We start from the raw sequence: 23,942 nt of genomic DNA on the forward strand, positions 1-23,942 counted from the left end.
AGAAAGACTATTTATTGTAAACTAGAAATACTGATCTAGATAGGCTTGGCACTATGACTTCACATGCATACAAAGGCAATTAAGTTCACAAACTCATCCTAGAAAAAGTGCTACATACCTTGTTGGTGAATATCACTCTAGTCACCTTCAGAATACACCCCTCAGGAATCTATGCACCAATGCGAGCCCCTAGTCCACCCTTCAAAGCACTTTTTCCAGGATCAGTTTGTGAATTTAATGGTCAGACCTTATACAACAATAGTTCTGATGACTATTCCAAAAAAAAGAGTTTCAAAATTTCTTTGAAAGTCATGCACTGATCATGATCACATTTTGATATAATTAGGTCAAATAGCAAATTAGGTCAAAGTGTGTGTATTTGAAGTCTGGGCTGGGTAATGTACACACACACCCCCATATATATGTAATATATATGTGTGTACACACACATGTAGAGAATCACCCTGTAACCTTGTTGTCATGCCCATAGGTTTTAGGGACTTGAGGGCTATCAGGTACATCTTGTTTGCTTGAGATAGGTGAACTCATGGGCATCAAAATAGGAAGCACTCTTTCTTCTCCCCTTAGGGCTTTATTGGGGTGATGGAGAAGTGAGTATAGAATGCTGAATTCTTTCATTTATTCACTGCAAAAATAATTGACAGTTCGGTGCCAAACCTTTCCCAATCAACCAACCATCCTTAACCCATGACCACTAGTGGTATTTTTATACTCCACTCATACGCTGCTGTTTTTCTCATCTCTCTTCTTGTCATTTATCCTAAGTCCTTCATACGTTATAACCTAGACCCACAGCTTCGTCAGAAAGAAGCATCTTCTTCCTCTTCACCCAAATCTTCAAGCTTTTTATACTCTGTTGATTCACAGTCCCCAAAACTTTCCATCCACATTAAGAAACAGGCTCTTCTCAGAACCTTGCTTCATCCAAAAACCCCTTGGAGGCCGTTTTGCCATATCTAACAAGTCCTTTGATGCTCTTCCTGGTATTCTGGTGGAGCCTAATTATTTTCCCTTGAGTGTGCATTGGGCTTAATGACTTGCTTCTAACAGAAAGAATAAATCTAAACTCATGGTATATGACCTTGAAGACCAGGTCATAAAAGGCATAGCAATTCCTTTTTTGTCTTCAGAGAAAACAAGCTGGCATGTCACAAACCTACTCAAGCAGCCTCTGGAGAGAGGCCTCTGGCCAACAGCCAGAAGAATGAGCCATCTCAGAAGTGGATCCTTAGCCCCAGTCAAGCTTTTCAAAGCCTGTGGTCCCTGAGACATCCTAACTGCAAGTTCACAAGAGCTGCTAAGCCAGAAGCTTCCAGCTCACCACTCCCAAATTCATGACCCACAGAAACTGTGAGATAATAAATGCTGGAATTTTAAGCCACTTAATTTTGGAGGAATTTGTTAGTCAGTAGTCAGTAACTAACATACTCTCCAAGAGTCCACTGGTGTGTTACCCTTCTGGGGACAAACACCACCAGGCGCCACTCTGTGGGGGGGCTCCTGCTTTGCTTCTGAAAAGCTTGCTGTGGTTTTTAATCTATATAATTTGTGGAACATTTAAACCACAGGCCTAGGCTTCAACCCCAGGAGTTTCTTACCCAATAGGTCTGGGATGGGTCCAAGAGTCTATATTTAAGTAAATTATTAAAAAACAAAAACAAAAAGAAAGCTATTTAAGAATTTTTTAAGAACACTTTTGGTTGAGAACCTTGCTGCTCTTTTTGACTATAAAAAGCCACAGTCCTCTCTACTGTGTGTTTTCTGTGTTCTTTCTCTGAGGACTGATTGTGGGGAGCTCAAGTCACCATTCAGCTTGTCCCCTCAGCCATCAGGAAGCCCAGCAAACAACCATACTCAGAGCTTTTATTCATAACCCTAGAGAGCCGCCCTGCTCAAACCTGAATTGCATCAGAGTCACTCTCCCTGCTCAAACCTGAATTGCATCAGAGTCACTCTCCAGGCCCCAGTTCCAGAATTCCTAATTATGTAGGTCCAGGGTGAGGTGGGGGATGGGGAGGACATAGTTTGCCTTTCTGGTATATTCCACAGGTACTGCTGCTGCTGCCTAGGGTGGGGCCACATTTTGAGAAGTACTACTAAAAAGAATAGCCATAATATTTCAACTTGGCTTCAGAAATAGTCTGAGATTCTCCCTGTACTTCAGGCAACAACAACAAATGAAAACAAAAGCTCATCCATTTTATCTGAGACTAGGGTAATTCATGGTGATAGAAGTTTTCTCTATGGCTTATTTTGAAAGATAGGAACTGGAAAGGTAAGATAAAGGGACTTCTGAAGTGCTCAGGACATTCCATTTATTCATCTGAGTGGTGGTTACATGAATATGTTCTCTTTGCAAAGGACATTTGAGCTGGACACCTACAATTTGTGCACTTTTCTGTCTGCACCCTGTACTTTAAAAGTTTACTGAAAAATTAGTAATAATGATAAATGCTGTCTAAACCTGGAAGAAAGGGGCCTGCATGTCACTCGCCTATGTCTCTGTTTGCAAGCATGCTTTCTCTCAGGGGCATGCATGATGGAAACCCAAGGAAGACGATTTTCTTTTTACTTTCTTTCATTTTTGCCATCATCCTTTGTATATGCGATACCTGGGGAGCGTCTGCTTCCCAAGATGCCATTTTTAAAAAAACAAACAGGACTGTTCCAAAGAAAATATTGTAAATGAAGTATTTGCATGTTTTGAATTCCTACAATAACATTGATAGAAGAACTTGAAAAGCAAGTTGATAACTACCATTGTCAATTAAAAAGAAAATAAAACTTTAAAAAAGGCAAAGCAGATTGAGCTCTCTTTAATGCTTTTTGATAACCACAGTTTGTGTTCCGCTGTGCAGAGATTCTGAAGAGTAAGAATTTGGGGAGGGAATGAAAGTGCACCCTAGATTTACCGCCCATTTCCTTGAAAAGCTTCTGCGGCAGGAGACTTTTTTCTTCTGAGTGAGGACAAATGTCACCTAAAGAGTTGTCACCTAAATGTCACTCTAAAAGTTTCATCCAGTGAAACTTTTGGAGTCTTAGTGAGGAAAATTGTTTTGCAAACTTCTTACCAAAAATGCTAATTATTACTAAAACTGCTCTACAACTATCTCACTTTTCCAATCATTTCTTTTCTGCACGTTTATGGGTTAAAAGGTTTGGTTTTAAAGCATAATGTGGGTGGGCAGGTTGCATTGAGTCTTCTAACTTTCAGGTGGTCTGTGAAATGGTTATTTTGAAACTCAGGAGCTATGCAGGACACTTTGGGCCTATTTCTTGGTAAATATTAGACTTTAAATCACTGCAGAAGACAGTGGGTGTCCCCTTTACTGAATATTGTCTACTCTGAAGGAGAGACATTATAATACAGTATTTAAATTCCTAGGCTTGTTGAGCCTACCTAACGAGGGTTGGAACCCCAGCATCACCAACTCTGTGGCCTTGAGTAAATCCATTCTTTCTCTCTTCCTCCAAACTTTACACTTTTTCTTGTGTTAAATACTGTCAGTCATAGGGCCATGAGGAATATCGCATACAATGATATAAAGGAATTTAACTTTAAATTCCTAATACATAGTATATTTTCAAGGAATGGTTGCATAATTAACAAGAGATGAAAGAAATTGGAAATAAATGAATAATTTTACTCAGTTTTGAATTTCCCTGCTCCTTTCTCATGCAAACAGAAATGAATAAATGATATTTATTGCATTATACATGAATGGATAAGTAATGCATTTTCTTTACATCCTGCAATTAAAAAGTATCAAAAAATTATGGGGAATAATTGTTGCCCAGTACTTTGATATTGTGGTGAAGAGGTGGCAAGAGAAAGGGGTGTTGGGGGGACATCTTTGCGCTTTGTGGTGATAGAATAGTTCTGCATTTTGATGGCAGGGTGCCTATGCAAATCTATACACAATATAAAATGGCATAGAGGCATACAGTCACATTGTACCAAAGTCAGTTTCCTAGTTTTGATGTTGTACTACACTGTGTAAAATATAAACATTGGGGGAAACTGGGTGAAGGGCGTACCAGAGCTCTTTGTACCACCTGTGCAACTTCATGCTAATCTGAACTTACTTCAAAATAAAAAGTTAAGTGTCTGTTGAGAATTTCCTCCTTTTATCAGAACTGCAGTGTGCATGGGTCACTGTATCTCTCGTGATCCAGTTTGAGTGCTGGCATAAGCTGTGGTGTTTTCCCTTAAGTATAATACTCTTAAGCACCTCTCTCGCCCTTTTTTTGCACCTTCCTAGGCTAAATCAGTCCTTCACTACTTGGTACCAAGATTAAGTGGTAGGTAAATATGTTACAGACAGGATTCCTTAAAAAATGCAAAGTTTGGTCACCTTTGATTCTAAGATATTCTCAGCTGATTCACGCTGAGCAGTTAAGATTAAGTATGTGGCTAGGTATTTTCATCTACTTCCTGCCAACAGCAGCAAGGATGTGAGTATGTTATTAAAATCCTCTGGGATTAAGTAGTAAGGCAATTTAGTATCAGCTCACAGTTTGGAAGTCTTGCTATGATACTCCTAATAAGCCAACCAGCTAAATAGCAAGAACACCAGACACCCTTAATTCAAGTGATTTGGTGGTTGCACAACTACATTTCCAGGACCTCTGGGTACCCAATACCCTGGGTACTCAGTAAATACGTGTGGATGAGTGAGCGAATGAAGGAAGGAAGGGACCATTAAGATAAGCCATGAGAAAATGGCAAAGTCAAAAGAAAAAAGGAAAGAATTACTCTGCCTTTGTGGCTCAGGTCTTGATACAGCAGGATCTGCTGGGGGAACTTCTAACCCTTCTCTCTTTGCTTCTCTAGGCAGCTTGAAATCCACTCTCCAGATGCAAAGCACACGGTTATCCTGAGGAGCAAAGACTCAGCCACTGCCCAGGCCTGGTTCAGTGCCATTCATGCCAACGTTAGTGAGCTCGTGACCAGAGTGATTGCCGAGGTCAGAGAGCAGCTGGGGAAAGCAGGCGTTGCTGGGAGCCGAGAGATTAGGCACCTTGGTTGGCTTGCAGAAAAGGTAAGGAAAAGTATCTGTCTGTCACAGTCATTTTCCAGAAGGTTCCCTCTGTACTTGTATCCAAGGAAGTTATTTTATTCCATGGGCTGATCCTCTTATTCACAGTCTATATGACTCTCTCGTGCACCTACAACAGGCTACGTGCTTTATCTTCATCAACTTTGAGTCCCCTGCACGTTGTCAGATATGTGGCAAATTGCAGGTGATCACTGGTTGTTGTATGGATGGATGGATGAATGAATGAATTTTGACATCCATAAATGAAGAGCAAGGAAAGTAACTCAAATAGAGTCACAATGGAGCTATAGCCTTGGAAGGCAGGGAAGTTGAAATTACAAAAAGGGTTTGTGTGGGTTTTAATGAGCCTACTTATTAATAACACAGATACTTTAGGGATGATTCCAGTGCACATTTACAAATAATAGCAATAATAACAACAGCAGGGATTTCTTGAGCAAATACTATGTGCTGCTATCTTCATGTATTCGATTAGTGCACTTAGCTCCTGGATCCCGAATGTCATCATTAAAGAGCACCTACTTTGTATGAGGCGTGGTGCTCCGCAGGAGTGCGGAGGGAAGGGGCAAGACGAATAAAGACTTAGTCTCTGTCTCAGGGAGGACAGCTGCTGTGGAAACGACTTTGTGTCGCATTAACACTGTCACTCTGATTTCTTTTCCCAAGTAATGTGATACATTAAAGATAGTAAAGCTCACTTTGTGGTCATCTCTTGGGAGTTACTTTTTGTCTTCATTTCAAAGGATTGAGCCTTTGCCATTGTCCTTACATCTGATCTCTGTCCTTTGAACTTGACCTTGAGTGCTCAGGAACACTGGGCCTTTGGGACAATCTGACCTCCCATTGACTCACTGTCTAATAGGCAGTAAAGGGGAATAATGATCTTTGCAATAACAGCTTTCCTGCCAGTGAACCCTGTTATCTGAGAAGATCCTGTCAAATGGCACTTGAAAATGATCCTAGAACACAGCATTCGGCTGTTTGCCCCCTTTGTTCTTTGTCTGCAGCAGTTCATGTGCGGGTCTCAGCCACAGAGTTCAACACAAAATGGGTTGTTTGGTTTGGTGTTGTTCTATCTCTCACAGATTTCAAAGAACCAAAGGGACAATGCAGGTGGTGGAAGCATCCGAAATCATATTAACACAAACCACGGGTAGGCATTCGTGAATTTACAGGTTAAGGTTCTTGATGATAAAAACATCATAAATCAGGATGATTGACATGATTTTAAAAGTCACAGTCTCTAGCAAGACTCTCTTTTTACTCTCTCCATATGCCTATGTTTTTGTTAGGAGAAAAACTATTCAGGGATCCTTCAGTTGAAAATGATGGAAAGCTCAACCCACTTTAGCTTGAGCAAAAAGGGGATGCATGACTTCTGATAACTGCAGTGTCTAAGGGTAAGCCTCCAGCAGGGATTCAAACAATGACATTAGGCCCATCTCTTTTTCCCAGGCACACCTTCTCTATTTGGCCTGACAGGTCCAGACCTATGTTTTCCCTTAGACCTGGCTGTCTCAGTGAAGAGAGGCCTCTTTGCCCCAGTCATGCCAACAGAAGTCCTGAGATGGCAAGTCTTACTGGACTTACTTGGATCATATGTTCAGCCCTAACTGGGGCTGAGATCAGCCTGGCTCAAGTCATTTACATTGAGGGATGAGGTGGGGTGGTTCTTTCATAGTAAAATAGGCTGCCATGTAAGGAAGAGAGAAAACAGATACCCTGGGGGCCAAAGCAACAGACATTCAATATAGGAGGGCCAGGGAAGGGACTGATTGTGATGAAAAGTGCCCTCATTGGGTTAAGGTCCTGAGTGGACTTGGAGATGGATCACAAATTTCAGGGTTGTGGTAGGAGAAGATGGATGGGAAACTCAAAAGGAATGACTGGAAAGAATTTAATGCAGGGCAGTTTATAAGGTGTAGCCAAGACAAGGGAAACCCATAAGAGATAGAGAAGCACTACAGGGCTAACAACAGGAGAGGCCACTACCATTTCTTAGCCCGAAAGAGCAGAGGAAGGGACAGTTACCTGTAACCAGCAGGACAAGACCGGTAGCTGGAGACAGGCACCACCCACTCCGGGCTGTCTGTGCCTTTGGGAGAGAAGCACAGCCCCAGCCGGCTGATCTCCTACTGGGCTCTCCCAATGACTGAAGCTGGATGCAAGGCAGAGCCAGGGAGCCCACTGATGTTCTCTGTTAAGGTGAGCCACAGGGCACAGAGCAGGATGGACGAGGCAGGGACTGGATGGGGAGGGGTGAAGGGCGGCTGGCCAGCACACACATCCTTACCCATCCCAAGAGGATGGTCTCAATTCTGAAAAGTACTTTTCTCTCATCTGTGTAAACACAAATTCTGTTTAGAATTGTCACCATTTGAAGGGTTGAAAAATGGTATTGTATCTTTATTAATGATATTGAAAAATATTCCAGATGTTTTGTTTTCTCACTTATAAATTATCTTCTGCCTTTTGCCTATCCCAAATTATTAGCAGGCCCATTATTAGGCATTCCCATAGAGCAGATATATAAAACTCTTTCTGTTTTTACAATATTATTATTGTTATTATGATGTAATTTCAGATCGTCCTTACAGATATCTCCTTATTAAGAGTATTCATAAGAGCAATTATGATTTCTCATGGATAATTATCAGAAGCAGAAAGGTCTTCTTTTTTTTTTTTAAGAGACAGAGTCTCATTTTGTTGCCCTCAGTAGAGTGCAGTGGTGTCACAGCTCACAGCAATCTCCAGCTCTTGGGCTTGGGTGATTCTCTTGCCTCAGCCTCCTGGGTAGCTGGGACTACAGGGGCCCAACACAATGCCCAGCTATTTTTTTTGTTGTTGCAGTTTGGCTGGGGCCAGGTTCGAACCCGCTATCCTCGATCTATGGGGCCAGTACCCTATTCACTGAGCCATAGGCTCTGCTATGCCAGCAGGAAGGTCTTTCATTGCTTTTATCTTTAAAGGTCTCAAAAGATTACCATAGTTCAAGTTCAAGGGAACAAATCCAAACTGGAATTTTTTTGAATAAATACTGAATACTGAATCCTAGCGTAGAGATCTAAGAATGGTTTTTAGCAAAATGTTAAAATGAATGGCAAATCCTTAAGGCTATAACATTCTTATATGTTCACAAATACCAGTAAATTCACTTGGTATTTGTAAAGCTGTAAAGTGTGATCCTATATATATTCAGCTGTAATTTACCTTAAATTGATGTCGTTTGTCTTTTCCTATAGTGTTAAACTTTGTTTTTGTAGATTAATAGCAATAGCTCTGTCACAAGAGTGTTCAAATTATATTTAATTTCAAGTTTTTCATGAGCAAAAGTAATATAAAATAATTTCTTCTTTAAAATCCTGTTCGGTACAAATCCTAAAACCTCAGCCCTACACAGGAGGATATTAAGATTATTCTTCTCTTTGTGACTGTCTGGGGACTTGAGGAATGGCTCTTGAGAAATGACGAGGTTGTGAGTGAGTGGAGACGTTTCCGTGCACACCCGAGGATGAGGACAGAGAGGAGGCCTGCATTAGCACAGCTCGTCGTGAGATCTGGTCAGAGACTGGCCTAAAGGGAAGTGAGGCTCCATCGGGAGGAAGGTGACAGGAGAACGTGGTGTGCTGAAATGGCACCCAGTTAATGAAGGCGCTTGAAAGCTGGACAGAGTGGTTTAAATGTGGCTTGGTGGGCACTAAGTGCCTTCATATGCAAAATCAGAGAGGAAAGAACTTCAAGGTGTTGTGATCTAACCCTGTGGTCCCCACCCCCTAGTCCGTGCCACTCCTGGACTGTGGCCTGTTAGGAACCAGCTGCACAGCAGGTGAGAGGCAGGTGCGAAAACAAAGCTTTAGGTGTTCACAGCCACGCCCTGACACTGGCATCACCACCGGAGCTCAGATTCTCCTAGGAGCAGGGGCCCCACTGTAAACTGCGCAGGAGAGGGATGCAGGATGCATGCTCCCTGTGAGAAGCCAGGGCCCTCCAGCCTCTGCCCTGCTCTGCAGAGAAATTGTCTTCCATGAAACTGATCTGTGGGGCCCAAAAGATTGTGAAAGCACAGGTAATGAGAATCCGATAGCGTCTGTCAGGCTAGGGCAGACATGACACAGCTTGTCTGGTTGTTTAAGGTCCTGCTGACCTTCACCTCCTGTCTCCCATTCTTATTGTTTTGTAAATTTAGCTCCCATCCTAAAGATGCCCATCTTGAATAGTTGAAGAAATTAACTTTTAAATTTAAAACATTATAATAAATTGTCACTGAGTTGTGCTGTTTATTATTTAAAGTAAGAGATACTGCAGTCTTTGCTGTGAACCATTATATATAAAGCTGTGAGTTTGAAAATAGAAGAACAGAACAATCTTCGAGAGGCTGCTGTCACTGTTCTCCAGAACCTGGGGCCTTCTGACAAAGTTTGGTGGACCTGTACCCATCTCTACATATTGGCTGTTAATGACAGGCAGCCGGACCCTCTTCATCCAGTAACAGTTGGGGATTGCTGATTGAACCCAATCTAATCTTTCTATAGATGAAGTTTTGGGCCCCAGAGAACTAAGGTGTTTTACATCAAAAGTCTCATTCAAAATTAAAACCCAGAAGTAATTAGAGTAGAACAGTGCTGTGATAGTACTTCTTTAATTTTTAAAATATCAGTGACTCAGCTACTACATTCACTTTTATTCCCTCCTTAAACCCTTGTGTCTTTCCTCTGGAGTCTACAGAATCAGGGTCAGCGCTGGGCAAATGGCCTTTGCACGAGGGCCACTTTCCTTGACTTCTTGGTCTTGTGAGCCGCATGATGGTGACAGTCCGGCACTGCTTTCCCCTCGGAGTGCTGCCACCTGTAGGCAGGGCCTGCACACCAACGAGCCGTCTTCCCTGGGTGATCATTATCAGCCTCCAATCTCTGAATTCTTTGCAAGCCCCATTCTGGCTCAAGGGGGCCCCAAAATACTAATTCCTACTCTGGCTTGTACAGTGCCTCCTCATGCTCCAATACAGTTGTTTTTCCCATTTCTTTTTTTTTTATTAGTTACTCTTTTTACAGTTATCATTGCATTGAGGTGTTTTCAGTGATCCAAATTTCAGGCAAGAGAAAAACAAGGTAAGTGCTGACTCTCTTGCTGCCTAGAAGAACAGCAGTCCGCAGGGACATGGCAGCCTCGCTGAGTTCTGTTTCTCGGTCCATTCATCAGACATTGCCTTTGCTTTGCCTTGTTATCGCAGTTTGCAAACTATTTCTTCACAGGTTAAAAATGCAAAAACAAAACTCAGCAAAACCAAAAAATCCCATTTGGGAGCTCTGAGATACAAGCGCAGATCTTGGCTATCCTCATTCCCCTTCCAGCTTCTTTTAAAGGGGAATATTTATATAGCTGTGCTTTCCCAGGGTGTTACTGGAGAAAAGGAAGTTGGGAACTCATATTTACTGTGTGTCTCATCTGTTTCAGGCAATGTGCTTTAAATAATCCTCATTCTATGATGTAAGCTGGGAGGATTTGAGTAACTTTTCTAAGATCTCTCTTCTAGCAAGGGGTAGAACTGGAATTTGAGCTGCTCTTTCTAATTCCAAAGCTCGGCATTTTCCATTAAGCTGAGCTAATAAGAGGGTTCAGGAAACATCTGTCCACATGAGTAAGGCCTCCCAGAATCCAGTCTCAGAGAAGTATCACAGACCCAAAGCACAGTTTCAGAACTAATAGATACGTTAAAATAACTCAAATCCTTTATTTATAAGTATGAAAATAAAGGAAGTTCATATGCCCAGACGGAGTGACACTATGACCAGATCTCTGCTTCTCTCCTATCCGTATGGATCCCATACCTTTAACTGCTTTGATTCCCTTTGTGACTCTAAAAGAAGAAAACCAAGAAGGAGCGATTCTCGTCTGCTCCTCCCATCCATCCTTGACCGTGTCAATCAGTTAAACCTCCCTGGTTGGGTCCCCCCTTTTATCTTCTATATGATATTCTTCCTCCCTTCTCCTGTTTCTTCCTAATTTTATACAATAGAATTCCACAGAATTGGTCCTACAGAGACTGAAGTCATCTCGATAGAACAAGTAAGGGAAACACAATTTGTGCATTCACACACACACAAACTCACACACAGGGCTGGCCTTGCTTTGCATATTTCCACTATACATGAATTTCAGGTTTTGTGATTTAATTAAATAATACCAATGAGTCCCTCAACAACACCATTCGAATTTTAGTTAGCCTGATATATTAACTGTGAGTAATACAATAATGAACAAGCTTCACTGCTAGTTCTTCCATCCACAAATCACTCCGTAAAAGGAAGATGTCCATCGTGATTATGACCGCTCACATCATAGCTGGTCTCTGCATATCTGTTAATCAGCTCACACGCAGACAGCAAAGTGTGTAGTTGTGTTTCCTCTTTGTCTTCCAGTGATAAGTCTATGTGACATGTTACAAGAATGGAAAGAGGGAGTTGTCCAACGAAGATGACAGTGCAGCAAAGGGATGAAAACGGATAATGCTCAAAGGGAAGTGTGAATCAAGTGTAAATGAAATTATAGAAGAAATAGGTGAAACTGACCCTGGTACTATTCACACTGATATTGTACAAGAGGCTCTTGAAAACAGCCAAAAGAATGTAGGGGAGGTAAACTTACAACCTGAGTAGCCGTGACAAGGGATGCACCAGAGGAGGTGATGCTGTGAAAATGTCACATTAATAGAACTCTCAGAGACAGTCCACATCATTGACAGTGCAAAGAGTAAATGTTGCTGACTGATCCAGACTTAGAAAGGAGCAGTTTGCCAAAGCATAGAGAAGATACTTATTTTATATCATAAATAATATGAGGAGAAGGCAACAAGCTCTGTTCAAACTACTCTGCACAAATTTTTACAATGAAATAAAGCACTTTACTCCACAGTCATTCTAATGTTTTGAATTAGAGGTAACTAATGAAACATTTACTCTTTTTTCCATTTCCATATATATACACAGAGAGTACCAAAAAAATAGATACACATTTTAAGAGATCTTGGTCAAAGTAAAATCAATCTTTCCCCAAAAGTATACAAATTGCAGGTAAAATGGAACATGTGTAGCATGCACTTGACCAGGAACGGTACTTTCAGTGCAGCTATAGGAAATAACACATAGATAATATCGCTTAAAATATGTATGTATTTTTGGTACTCTTTGTGTGTGTATCTCTCTCTCTCTCTCTGACGGTAATACAGTTTTTAATATTTTGATAACAAATTTCCAAGGTCATGGAACAATCCTGATTTTCCAAGTGAAGGTTAACAAGTCTTCAGCTTTCCCAGTCATTTTCACTGCCAGCATTACTGTGCAAAGGCAGCACTGCCCTTCTCCCAATCTCTCTACCTCCCTGTGTCTATGTAGCCATTTATCCCTCCCTATCTATTTACTTATGTAAAAATATAAATCTCTCTCTACATAATGTTATGCTGTAGTCTCACATAATGTGTCAGACCAGCAGCAATTTTCAGTTTTAACAAATGATTTATTCCCCCTCCCAATTCCAAGTAAATATAATCAACCAAATAATTTCATTCTTTGGCTGCACTTCCCAGCTATATTAGAAGAATCTCAAGTGCAAATGTAAAATTGCTTTGGCCTGAGTAAAACAGGCTTCTGGTGATCAAGATCTTGACAGTGTAATTAACAGAATGATATTTTTGGAACCTCTAAATATATCATTCCCACCATCTGCCTAAAAATCACCTAAGTCAGAATTTCTCACCACTGCTTCCAGGGAGAAAATAGTCTCTGACCGAGGGAACTCCCGTGCCATAAGAGACGGAGACAGAACTACTGTCCAGGCTACCCCTGGCTTGCATCATCTTTAAATGGAGACTGTTGGTTATGCTAAGGAACACAGGCTGTTAATGCAATTAAGTGCTAATAGGTCTGTTGTGTTGCTTTAAAAGGCAGTTGTCAAGTCCCCGAGTGAATCACCTCTGAGATGGAGCAAGACTAAGAAAAATCTAGCAACAGCTTGGCTCTTTTCCTGTTAGTCTTTTGCTACAAGTGTTTAAATTAAACGTGGCAGTAGGCATTTAAATCAAATTGCCCCATCCTGTATTCTCTCAAATAAAACATCAGAGGTTTTAAATTGGGATGGGTGGGTGGATGAATGGCAGAGGCAGCTATCTATAATGAATGCATGAAAATATATGCACTTTTCTGCATGCCTTCACAGCCTGGTAAATTTAGTAAACTGAATTTAGCAAAGTGAATTATTTTCACCAAAGTGGAAACATCGGAGCTGCCCACGTAAGAGAAACATACATTTTCATTCTTCATAGAATCATTCATGTATCTTCGTATGGGTCGTTCAATCTCTTTGGAGAGGACGATGGAGCGTGAATGGAAAGCACCCTGTGCTTGGTTGTATGCTGCTGGGGTTTGGATGTGTCAAGTTCACGTACTGGAAATTAATCCCTAGTGCACCGAGGTTGAAACTTTCCAGAGATGATTGGGTCATGATGACTCTACCCTTGTAAACATATTAATGCCGTCATCATGTGAATGGGTTAGTTATCACAGGAATGAGTTCCTGATAAAAATGAGTTTGGCCCCCTCCTCCCTCTTGCCTTCCCCTTCTCCCCTGTGCACGGTCTCTCTTGCCCTCCTGCCTTCTGCCATTGGATGACACACCAGGAAGATGCTTGATGTGTGGCAGATGTGGGCCCTTCAGTCTTGGACTTCTTGACAGAGGTGAGCCCTTTAATCTTGGACTTCCCAGCCTCCAGAATTGTAAAACATAAATCTTGTTTCTTTATAAATTACCCAGTCTGTGGTGGTCTGTTATGGCACCCCAAAACAGACTAAGACAGAAAGTAGGTACTGAGAAGTGGGGCTGTTGTTTTAATAAATGCCTGAAAATGTGGAAAAAGCTTTGGAATTGAGTAATGAGTAGAGGCTGAAAAAAACCTAGGTTGCCAGGAATGAAGCATTAAGGGCAATTCTGGTGAGAACTCAGAAGATGGGAGCTGTAAACAGAGCCTAAGTCTTCAGAATGTTGATGGAAATCTGGACAGTAAAGGACATTCCAATAAGCTCCCAGACTGAAATGAGGAAGAACGTATTGGAAAGTGTGGAATTGTGTATAGGGCATATGTCCTAAGAAAGCAGATTTTTTTTTCTTTCTATTTTGTTTTTTAGAGAAAGTCTTCCTCTGTTGCCCAGGGTGGAGGGAAGGAACATAATCAAACTTCACTGCAGCCTTGAACTCTGGGCTCAACAGACCTTCCTGCCTAAGCCTCCCAAGTAGCTGGGACTATGGGCATGTGACACCACACCTGGCTAATATTTAAAATTTTTTATGTAGAAATGGGGCTTTGCTATGTTGCTCAGGCTGGTCTGGAACTCCTGGGCTCAAGTGATCCTCCTACCTCAGCCTCCCAAAGTGCTCTGCTTTAATATTTGGGAGACTGAGGCAGGATGATCACCTAGCCCAAGACTTCGAGGGTGCTATAAGCTATTATGGCATCACTGCACTTTAGCCTGGGTCACAGAGTGAAACCCTGTCTTAAAAAGAAAAAAGAAAAAAAATATATATGCCTTAAAGGAAGACAAATTCTCATCATCAAGATGATGAGTGAATGATTCCAAAGGCATTTCTGAGATCTTCCAGATAAACTAGGAGTGAGGGCGAGGTTTCCAGAGATGTGCCTACTGGGACCTTAGCATGTGATGTTCTGGGCTGCTGTGGCTCTCTGATGGTGCAGTGCCCCTCAGCCACCTTAGCTGTGGCTCAACCTGGCTCTGGAAGGAACATGCTGAAAACCCTCAGTGGCATCCATGAGCTGTCAATTCTGCAAATATACAGAATGCAGGCTCTGTAGGGTCATGGCAGTGTTCTCCTAGATTTTAAAGGGTACTATGGACAGCCTGGGGGGTCCAGATAGAAACTTACTGTAGGAGCACAGTGGCTACAGAGAGCCCCTGCCAAGGCAATGCCTAGAAACTCTTGGACCGTTGAGTTGCCAGCATGCAGAAACCCCAAAACTGCCACCAGAACTCCAGAACTGCCGAGTTGCCTGGGAGGGCTGAGGACATGAGACTCCACTCCAAGAGAACTGATACATGGGCTGAACCCAACAAAACCAAGGAAGAGGGCTGCCCAAGGCCTTAGGGTTGTACCAATGTGCCCTGCTGCAGGACATGGACTCAACGAATCTTATTCTCTATCTTTAAGACTTAATGTTGTGGGTGGCAGCTGTAGCTCAAGCAGCTAAGGTGCCAACCATGTACACCAGAGCTGCTGGGTTCAAATCCAGCCTGGGCCTGCCGAACAATGACAACTATCACCAAAAAATAGCCAGGTGTTGTGGTAGGTACCTGTAGTCCCAGCTACTCAGGAGGCTAAGGCAAGAGCATCACTTATGCCCACGAGTGGGGGTTTGCTGTGGGCTGTGATGCCATGACACTCTACCAAGGGCAATAGCTTGAGGCTCTGTCTCAAAAACAAAAAAAAAAAAGAAAGACTTAATGTTGTTTTCCCTGTTGAGTTTTGGACCCAGTTACCCCTTTCTCCTTTCTCCATGTTGGAGTGAGAATATCTACCATTGTATTTTGGAAGTAGATAACTTGCTTTGATTTCACAGGCTCACAGCTTGAGGGGATTTGCCTCAGAATGATTTGTGCTTTGAATCTCATATCTGATGTAGATGAAACTCTGAACTTTGGACTTTTGAATTGGTGCTGGAGCAAGTTAAGACTTTTGTGTCTATTGGAATGGAATGAATGTGTTTTTCATGTGAGAAGGACATGGATTCGAGGGGCTAGGGGCAGAATGCTATGTTTTGAATGTGTTCCCCAAAGTTCATGTTGGCAGCTTGATCCCCAAAGCAGTAGTGTTGAGGGTTAGGCCTTTTAAGAGGTGAGGTCATGGGGCTCTGCCTTCATAAATGGATTAATGCCCTTGGCGGAGTTGAGTTAGTTATCACAAGAGTGGTGGGTTCCTGATAGAAAGGATGAGTTTGGCCCCTTGGCTCCTTCCTGGCCTCTCATGTACTTGCTCTCTCTTGCCCTTCTGCCATGGGATGGTGCCACAAAAAGGCCTTTGCCAAACGCAAGCCCCTGGACCTTGGACTACAAGGTTCCAGAACTATAAGACTTAAGTTTCTTTCCTTTATAAATTACCCAGTCTGTGGTATTCTGTTATAGTAACGCAAAACAAACACATGGCTAGTGGACTCTGCTAGATTTAGTTTTGTCATATTGGGCATTACAGATTGCCCTTCCTTTATGAAATAGATGTGTTCTAGAAAAACAGCCTAGCTTTAGTAAGGAAAAAGTGATTTTCCTATTGATTTCCATTATTTGATTTTTCTGATCACCTCCTATTCACCCCACTGGTGAGGGAAAGACTCCCCCTCCACCCCAAACAGAACAAGATGACTAAAGACACAAGACCCAACACTGGACAGATGAGACCGACAGCAGTTGATTAGTCATGAACACTCCTCACAGCCTGGAAGGAGGGCAGAGCACACCATGCAGGGCCTCGTGGAATTGCACCAGGGAGCAGAGTGAAACAGCAGAGGCTGTGGCTAGCAGGCTTTGTGGGAGCTAGAGAGGGAGGCACGCCCTCCTTCCCATGGAAGGCTGTGATTGGCTTGCTTGAGTACTTCTGCAGGCCTTCAGGAAATAAAGCCTGTTAGGTTGAAGACCAGGTGGAGTGCAGCCAGTCCAGCCAATAAGAGAACCAGCAGAGCAGTGGGCATATCAGGTGAGCCAGAGGGACTCCCTAGCAGTCTTGTGGGGCCAGATGGAGCTCAAAGACGTCAAGGGAACATGTGACACCATAGGCCTTACAATGATCATTAAGCTTACATTGATCAATGCCTCAGATTTTTTAGGAGCAGAGTCTAAAATAGAGGTTCCAAGGTGTACTAAGGAAGGCTCTTAGGAGAAACATGGAAGGAAGTGAGGAAGTAGGGTAGGCTGGAGAGGGAGCTGAGATAGATTTCAGTTCAGTCTAAGCCCACTGGGAGCTCAAGAGCAGAAATGGCAGCACAGGGCTCTTTCACCTGGAGCCAAGGGAACCAGGAATTCGTCTGCCTACATCAGCCAGAAATTGGCTGTATGTGACCCTAGAAGTGGAGAAAGGCTATTCTGTTGGCCAAAGGCAGTTTTCTAGAGAAGAAAAGGGTTAAAGTGTGATCAGTCAACAGGCACAGCATTGAGGCTTGGGTGCCCTGGCCTAATAAAGGGAATTTGGTAGGGGACCAGTGATACCTACTGATATATCACTAGTGTGCTCCCTTGAGGGAAAAAATCCAAGCAGGTGTACATAGGAGCTTTAAGTGGGACAGAAGTAAAGCTAGTGGCCAGCTCTGTGACTGCTGAAGGTTATAGCTGCCACCTAGAAGTTTACTTTTATTTACAGCTGTATTCAAATTCTAATAACTCACCTTGGAATTTACTTGCTCATTCCTCCCTCACATTATGAAATAATTATTTTTTAATGCTTTGAAATTCCCACAGGTCATTTTTAGAGTCTCTTTACCTCCTTACATTTTTGGTTTGGGCTTTTTATTACTCCTCTAATAGGACCAGGCTGTGATGCAAATGAACACATTTCATTTTCCATCTTGAAGCTCTCTCAAGTTGACATTTCCAGGTTATATGAACTGAATCCATTTCCAAATAAGTAAACTGGAAGTTTTTATATTGATTTTATTTAGAATTAGGGATGGAAATATCCCTATCTCTTATTCGAGAACCTAATTTAACATGGTACATATATACATGAGATGAGAGAGGGAGTCTTTATGGAGCCTCTGAGGTCAAGGACTGTCAGAATTACCTCACTCACTTCGCCACCATTAGGGAAAGACCCTAATCTGCTTTGGTCCTGTAGGACATAACCCTGCAGAGAAGAGGCTGCTTCTTACCAAGGTCTATAGCTCCAGTGCCTGAGACAGAGTCTGAGAAATAGAGGTCAGTCTTGCCTGTCAAATGAGTGACACAAGGACCAGTAGTACTGGCCAGAACCTGATTCCCTGTTGCCAGTAGACACTGCAACAAACTTTATCTGCAGATAAAGCAAACTATTTTATAGTTCCCTTTATGTATTCAAAGTGGCTTTGCTGGGGGACCATTTCTGTGTTCTCAATAATCACCCATTTCCAGGAGACTGTTCAGATCATGGACTCTGTGATACAGGGATTTCCTTACTTGGAAATGACAACACCCTCCTTTTGAGGTGAGATGTAGGTATGATGGTCTTTGAATGACTATGCTTTATTTTCCATGAATTTATCATCCTTTTAAATGAAAACACTAGATTGGAAATCAGAAACTGAGAGCTCTAGATTCAGGTTGCCAGTTGGCCTATTGCCCTTTGCAAATAACGTGGCTCAGACATGAGCCTTACCTATTCCATTCTTATAGAGCTTTAGAGATAGAAGGAGCAGTTAAAATAGAGTATGAATTAGTAATTTTATGTTACTTGGCCATAGTCAGGCAGCTAGTTTGCTAGTTTGCATGTCTGAGTTTGAGTTCAGGGCACAATACACTCTACCTGGACACACTTGCCATGAAAAGTGTTGTAAGAACTATTCAGAATTATACAAACTAAAACAGAAGAACTATTCAAATTATGAAAAAATTGATGATCCTGACATTGTGGTTTTGCCATTAAGGAGTGCAGGGATGGGGGATTTCTAAGGGACTTTCTGGAACTTTGGTGGCATCAAAGGTAGGGATAGAGATTGGGAGTGCCTCCTAGAGACAGAGTCCAAAAGGGGAAGGAATCTCTAGGAAAATGAGAAAGACAATGAAACAGCAGCCAAACCTTAGAAAACACCAGGAAGCAGAAGAAGATGGAATAAGAATTGATTTCTGCACATGGTGACCCAAGGTCCAAGCTCTCTTACCCTGAGTAGAATCGACACCTTCTTCCTATTCTGAAAGACATCCAGAATCACTCACAAGGCTTATAATTACACTTGTTTGTCAAACTATTTTGGTGCATAAAACATGTGGCTGTGTAGTTCGTCTAACTCTCCCATGTCCCTCCCTACCTCACCATGTCCCCGTTTTTTATTCCTCGATCTCATTCTCTGCTCTGCAGACAGACTCAATCTTGTGTGAACTATAGTCTGTTGATTCTTCCAGCTGCAGGTTTCCTAGACTCGCCCACATCTTCTTTGTCTAGTTAGCTGTCCACTCACAGACCTGCTTTACTGCTCCTTAGCACCTCCACTGATGGGAGTAAGAGAGAGAAATCCAGATTGACCTGGCTAGATTCCCATCAGAAGCATTGGGAAAAAACATATTGGGGGATTCTGTCAGTAAAGTTAGAGTTTGTAGGTATGTCTTTTTATTTCACAAAATTTCAGGTCAACATTCACATTTGTGTGCCTGGATTTTCCAACACATACTAAGGTAACCAGAGATCAATAGCGTCAGTACTCAGAACACACAAAAATGTACCTGGTGTGTGTGTGGGTGGATGTGTACACATCCCTGTTGAATAATTTAATTAGCTATATCTTAGCTATTGCATTCAAGCACCAAGCATTTAGGCTAAGGTGAATTCTGGGAACCTAGAAATAAAGTCGGAGTTATTTAAATGCTATATGAACTTGTTAAATGAAGATGAAGGAGGCAGGGAAGGGCTCTGGGAGTGCACTACACCCTAGTATAGCAGGGACAGCATGGCTTTGGATGGGCACCTACCTGAATTTTAGCCCCCATTTGGTTACTTACTGGTAGGCTGACCTTAGGCACGTTTCTTTAAGTCTTTAACCCTCGGTTTTTGTGTCTGTAAAAAAGAGACATTAATACTTACCTCAAAAGAGAATTTATATGGCTTAAACACAATGTGCACTTGTCTGGCACAGGCCTGGCACAGAGCATCCAGTAAATTCAATACAGTAGATGAGGGCAATCAGCTTGCACATCTTACTGAAAAGGAAGCACTCACTATGAGGAATATTTCTGGAGTGGAATTTTATAGAAGCTTTTGGAAATGTCTGAATTTGTGAATGCAAGGAAAATACAAGGTGTTCATAAAGTTTGTGTACAATTTCAGATTGCACACTACTTGAAATTGCACATGAACTTTATGGCCACCACGTATACACATACATTTTCTTCTATTAAGTGCAATAAAAAGGATATGCACTGGCCCTTTCACTAAAATATTGACTTACCAATTGGCTCAGGGCTACCAATTCAATATTCTATCTATAGTCTTCAGTTTATCCCTAACTTCTATTTTCTAGCAAAAGAGTATTATTTTCGTAGAGCTTTCACTTCAATACTATCATTTGCCCTTTTAGGACATTTTACAAAAATAAACTCAGTGTTTGTCTTCTGTACCTTCATGCGAGGGTTGAGCATCAGAGCCATGCCAACATGTTTGTGGAGGGCAGTCAGCTAGGATTCCTCTAGATCTGAATGTCAACCCCCACTTTCAGAATTGGCCGTTAGCAAAATTACAAATTACTGCAAGTAAAACTGAACTTAATATAGAATCAAAATATATACCTAACAATAGTGTGACCAGTATTAGAGAGGGAGAAAAACCAGTGTGGATTGGTGTTTCCAGGGAAAGCTTGTTAGGAAAATCAAACTTGAGCTAGTCTTCAAAAAGGAGAAAGATTTAAAAACTTTGGGTGGGTTACACATGACCTACAGTTTAATTTCACGGAATAAGCTCTCAAATGAAGAATATATTACTTGATACCTATAAAAGAGGTCATAAGTCAAAGTTATGTAAATTAGTTTCAATTTCTCTGTAAATGGAATTTGAAATTCATATATACATATGTATAATTTTAACCAAGGACCTATTATCAATCTTGCAGAAGCTACTCTATATTTAATGAACTGTAAATTATAAAATCCCTTTTCTAAAGTTTTTATAAACTTGATTTTAAGCCAAGGTGGCTTGTGCCTATAATCCCAACACTTTGGGAAGCCAAGGCAGGTGGATCCCTTGAGGTCAAGAGTACCAGATCAACCTGGGGTTTATGGCCAGACCCCATCTCTATAACAACAACAAACTAGCCAGGTGTAGTGTCATGTGCCTGTAGCCCCAGGGACTCGGAAGACTGAACAGGAGGATCACGTTAGCCCGAGAGTTGGAGGCCACGGTGCACTATTATCCTGCCACTGCACTCCAGGCTACGTGGCAGAGCAAAACCCTGTCACTAAACAAAACAAAAGAACAAACAAGATTGTTTGTAAAAGGCAATTATTAGCAAAGTGTATAAAAATGATTTTTAATAAAAGCACAAAACAATGCACTCATAATTTCAGTACTTTTTTTAATGGAAGTGATCAGAGGTTGAAAGAGAAGCATTACTTTTGGGTTCTTGATGACTTTTGTAGAAACTAACCCATGGATACTGTTGTTTTCTCCTTTGGCCCTTGTAGAAAATAAAAACCTTCAATATGATTGCTAGTTATTCTAGTGCACTTGAAACATGCAAGTTTCTGGAAGCTTCATCATGGACCTTGATACTTTTCTAAGTAAATGGACCTCAGAAATGTGGAAACCAACTTCCAGCACTGGAATTTTTACCCTTGGACCTTTTTCCACATTGTTTTTCCTCTTTTCCAAATTTCAAGCCTTCACCTTGAATAACTGGCTTGAAAGCTAATATTATCCAGGGTCCAGTAGTCATAAGAACAGAAAGCAACCATCAGGAAACCTGTTTTTTTAATTCATCATCTTTCAGGGATTGGACATCTTTTTGCTTATAAATAATCAAATGATTTTTAGAAACAAATGTATAGGCTAGGCAGGGTGGCTCATACCTGTAATCCTAGCACTCTGGAAGGCCAAGGCAGGTGGATCTCAAGACCCTGTCTCTAAAAATAGCCAGGCATTGTGGCGAGTGCTAGTAGTCCCAGCTACTTGGGAGGCTGAGGCAAGAGGATAGCTTGAGTCCAAGTTTGAGATTGCTGTAAGCTATGACACCATGGCACTCTACTGGGGGCAACAAAGTGAGACTCTGCCTCAAAAAAAATGTATGATTTGTCATTGCTTATGTATTTGATAAACAGATGAGCCTATATTCATTTGTTTGGTAAGTAACTATTGAGTGCATATGATATGTTGAGCCGATGGTGCTAGAAGTATGATGGTATCGGTCAGACAAGTTCCTTGCTGCACATTCCAGCAGGAAAGATAGCTAATATGAAAGAAAAAAGAAAACAATTCAGGTGGTGATAAGTGCTATAAAGGGAATGGGCAATGTGAGTGTAAGGGACAAGGAAGTTAATTTCAGATAATTGCTTATAATGGTCAAGGCAGTGGTTAGAGATACAAAGAGGTTCTCAGAAAAACACATGAACAGATGGGGAAGACAAACATGGAAGCTAAGAATTTCCACTACAGCATAGGCTATGATTTATTTCCATATGAAATTTTTAGGGCTCATGGGAAGGAATCAGCTAAGTTGGCCTAGGAGATTAAGAAGCAACTTAAGCTGAATCTTAAAGATTGGGTAGCGAAAGACTTTCTGAGTTGCAGAAATAGCATGTGCGAAGGCTTCAAGACACAAATCCATGGCCTCATTTAAGAATAGCTATTAATCTCGGTTGGCTGGAGCACCGAATACATATATTCAAGCGTTACTCCTTTCTTAGCAACACCCTTGGGCAGCTGTACCTGTACCTTCACTTGTATGCTACTGTGTTGCATTTTTAAAATTCCTCTTTGAAACGGCCTTCAAAAACAATGCCTTAACAATGCACGAAAATCTACTTTATAGTCACCTGGGCATTCCCCTTTGCCCACGTGTATTCTCTTTCTCTGTTTTTAACTTTTACCCTGCTTGGCTCAGCTTAGCATCCTCCACCTGTGTAGACAATAGCTCCAGTCTCTGATAGGGACCTAGAGGTGAATTTTGAGCAGGGAAGGAAGGGGGCATTGCTGTCAGGCCAAACAAAGCTGACCGGCAAGGCACCTCATCCAAACTGTGTGAGGAAGCCAAATGCCTTAGTTTCTTTGGCAAAGAATTCCACAACATTTTTAAAACCCCTATACTGAGGAAAATGCTCTATTCTACTTTATTACTCATTCCAGTGAGTTTTATGTACACATATGAATTCAGTCTTCAACCAGTACATATAAATCTGTGGACTATCTTTCTTTTAAAAAGTTAGAGAGCAGTAGCATATTGCTTTTTAGAAAATATAGTCTAAGGCTTTTTGTGTGGTGCCAAAATAGATTTAGAAGTCACCGTGCCAATATCTCAGCCCACAAAAATGTTTTTTCTTGGTATCTTAGCTCTAAGAAGTGCACAAATTATAACACAATTAAATATTTATTTGGTGCTTTCTAGAGTGATATTATCCTCATTATTTCTTTAACGGTCCTAAGAGCTCACCGATTCTATACATTTTAACTACCAGAGCAATGCCGGTTTGATGAGGGAGCCTGTGCCTAAGACCTAAGGCTGTGCTCCCCATTCAGACCTGCGGCCCAGCGCTGCAGGGGCACCCATTTTCTTTCAGAAGAAACAGGCATCTTCGGTGATGTCACATGTGCCTCCCGGTTGTCATGGTACAAAATGCTTATTGGGATTTTACCAAAAAAGGTGTGAACGCTGAGAATGAAAACTACTCTTTGAATCATACTGACAAGAAAGCTGATCCTCAGTGTTGAAGTGATTGGTTTGACCTTTGCTTTTTAAGTGGTTTTATGCAAATGAAAACCCTGCCTGCTCCATAATTTTAAACACAGTGCTTTTCTGTTTGTTTGTTTTTCTATGCAGCTGATTTCAAGCACCAGTATTGAGTCGGATAATCTCTAAAGTCACCAATGGCTAATGGCCTCCCTCTCATTGTTCTGCCTTTAAAGAAAAGGGAAATTGACAGT

General features: G+C 41.7%; 1 protein-coding gene across 1 annotated transcript in view; it reads left to right on the forward strand.

Moving 5' to 3' along the window:
- Positions 1 to 23,942, forward strand: part of SNTB1 (syntrophin beta 1) — a 251,489-nt gene that overhangs the window by 154,915 nt on the left and 72,632 nt on the right. Inside the window, exon 3 of the mRNA XM_003782375.3 lies at positions 4,856 to 5,063. Within this exon, the coding sequence (XP_003782423.1) occupies positions 4,856 to 5,063 (208 nt within the window). The remainder of the gene's footprint in view (positions 1 to 4,855; positions 5,064 to 23,942) is intronic.

Source organism: Otolemur garnettii, unplaced genomic scaffold, assembly GCF_000181295.1.
Source record: "Otolemur garnettii isolate 467f Iridium unplaced genomic scaffold, OtoGar3 scaffold00004, whole genome shotgun sequence".
NCBI lineage: Eukaryota > Metazoa > Chordata > Mammalia > Primates > Galagidae > Otolemur > Otolemur garnettii.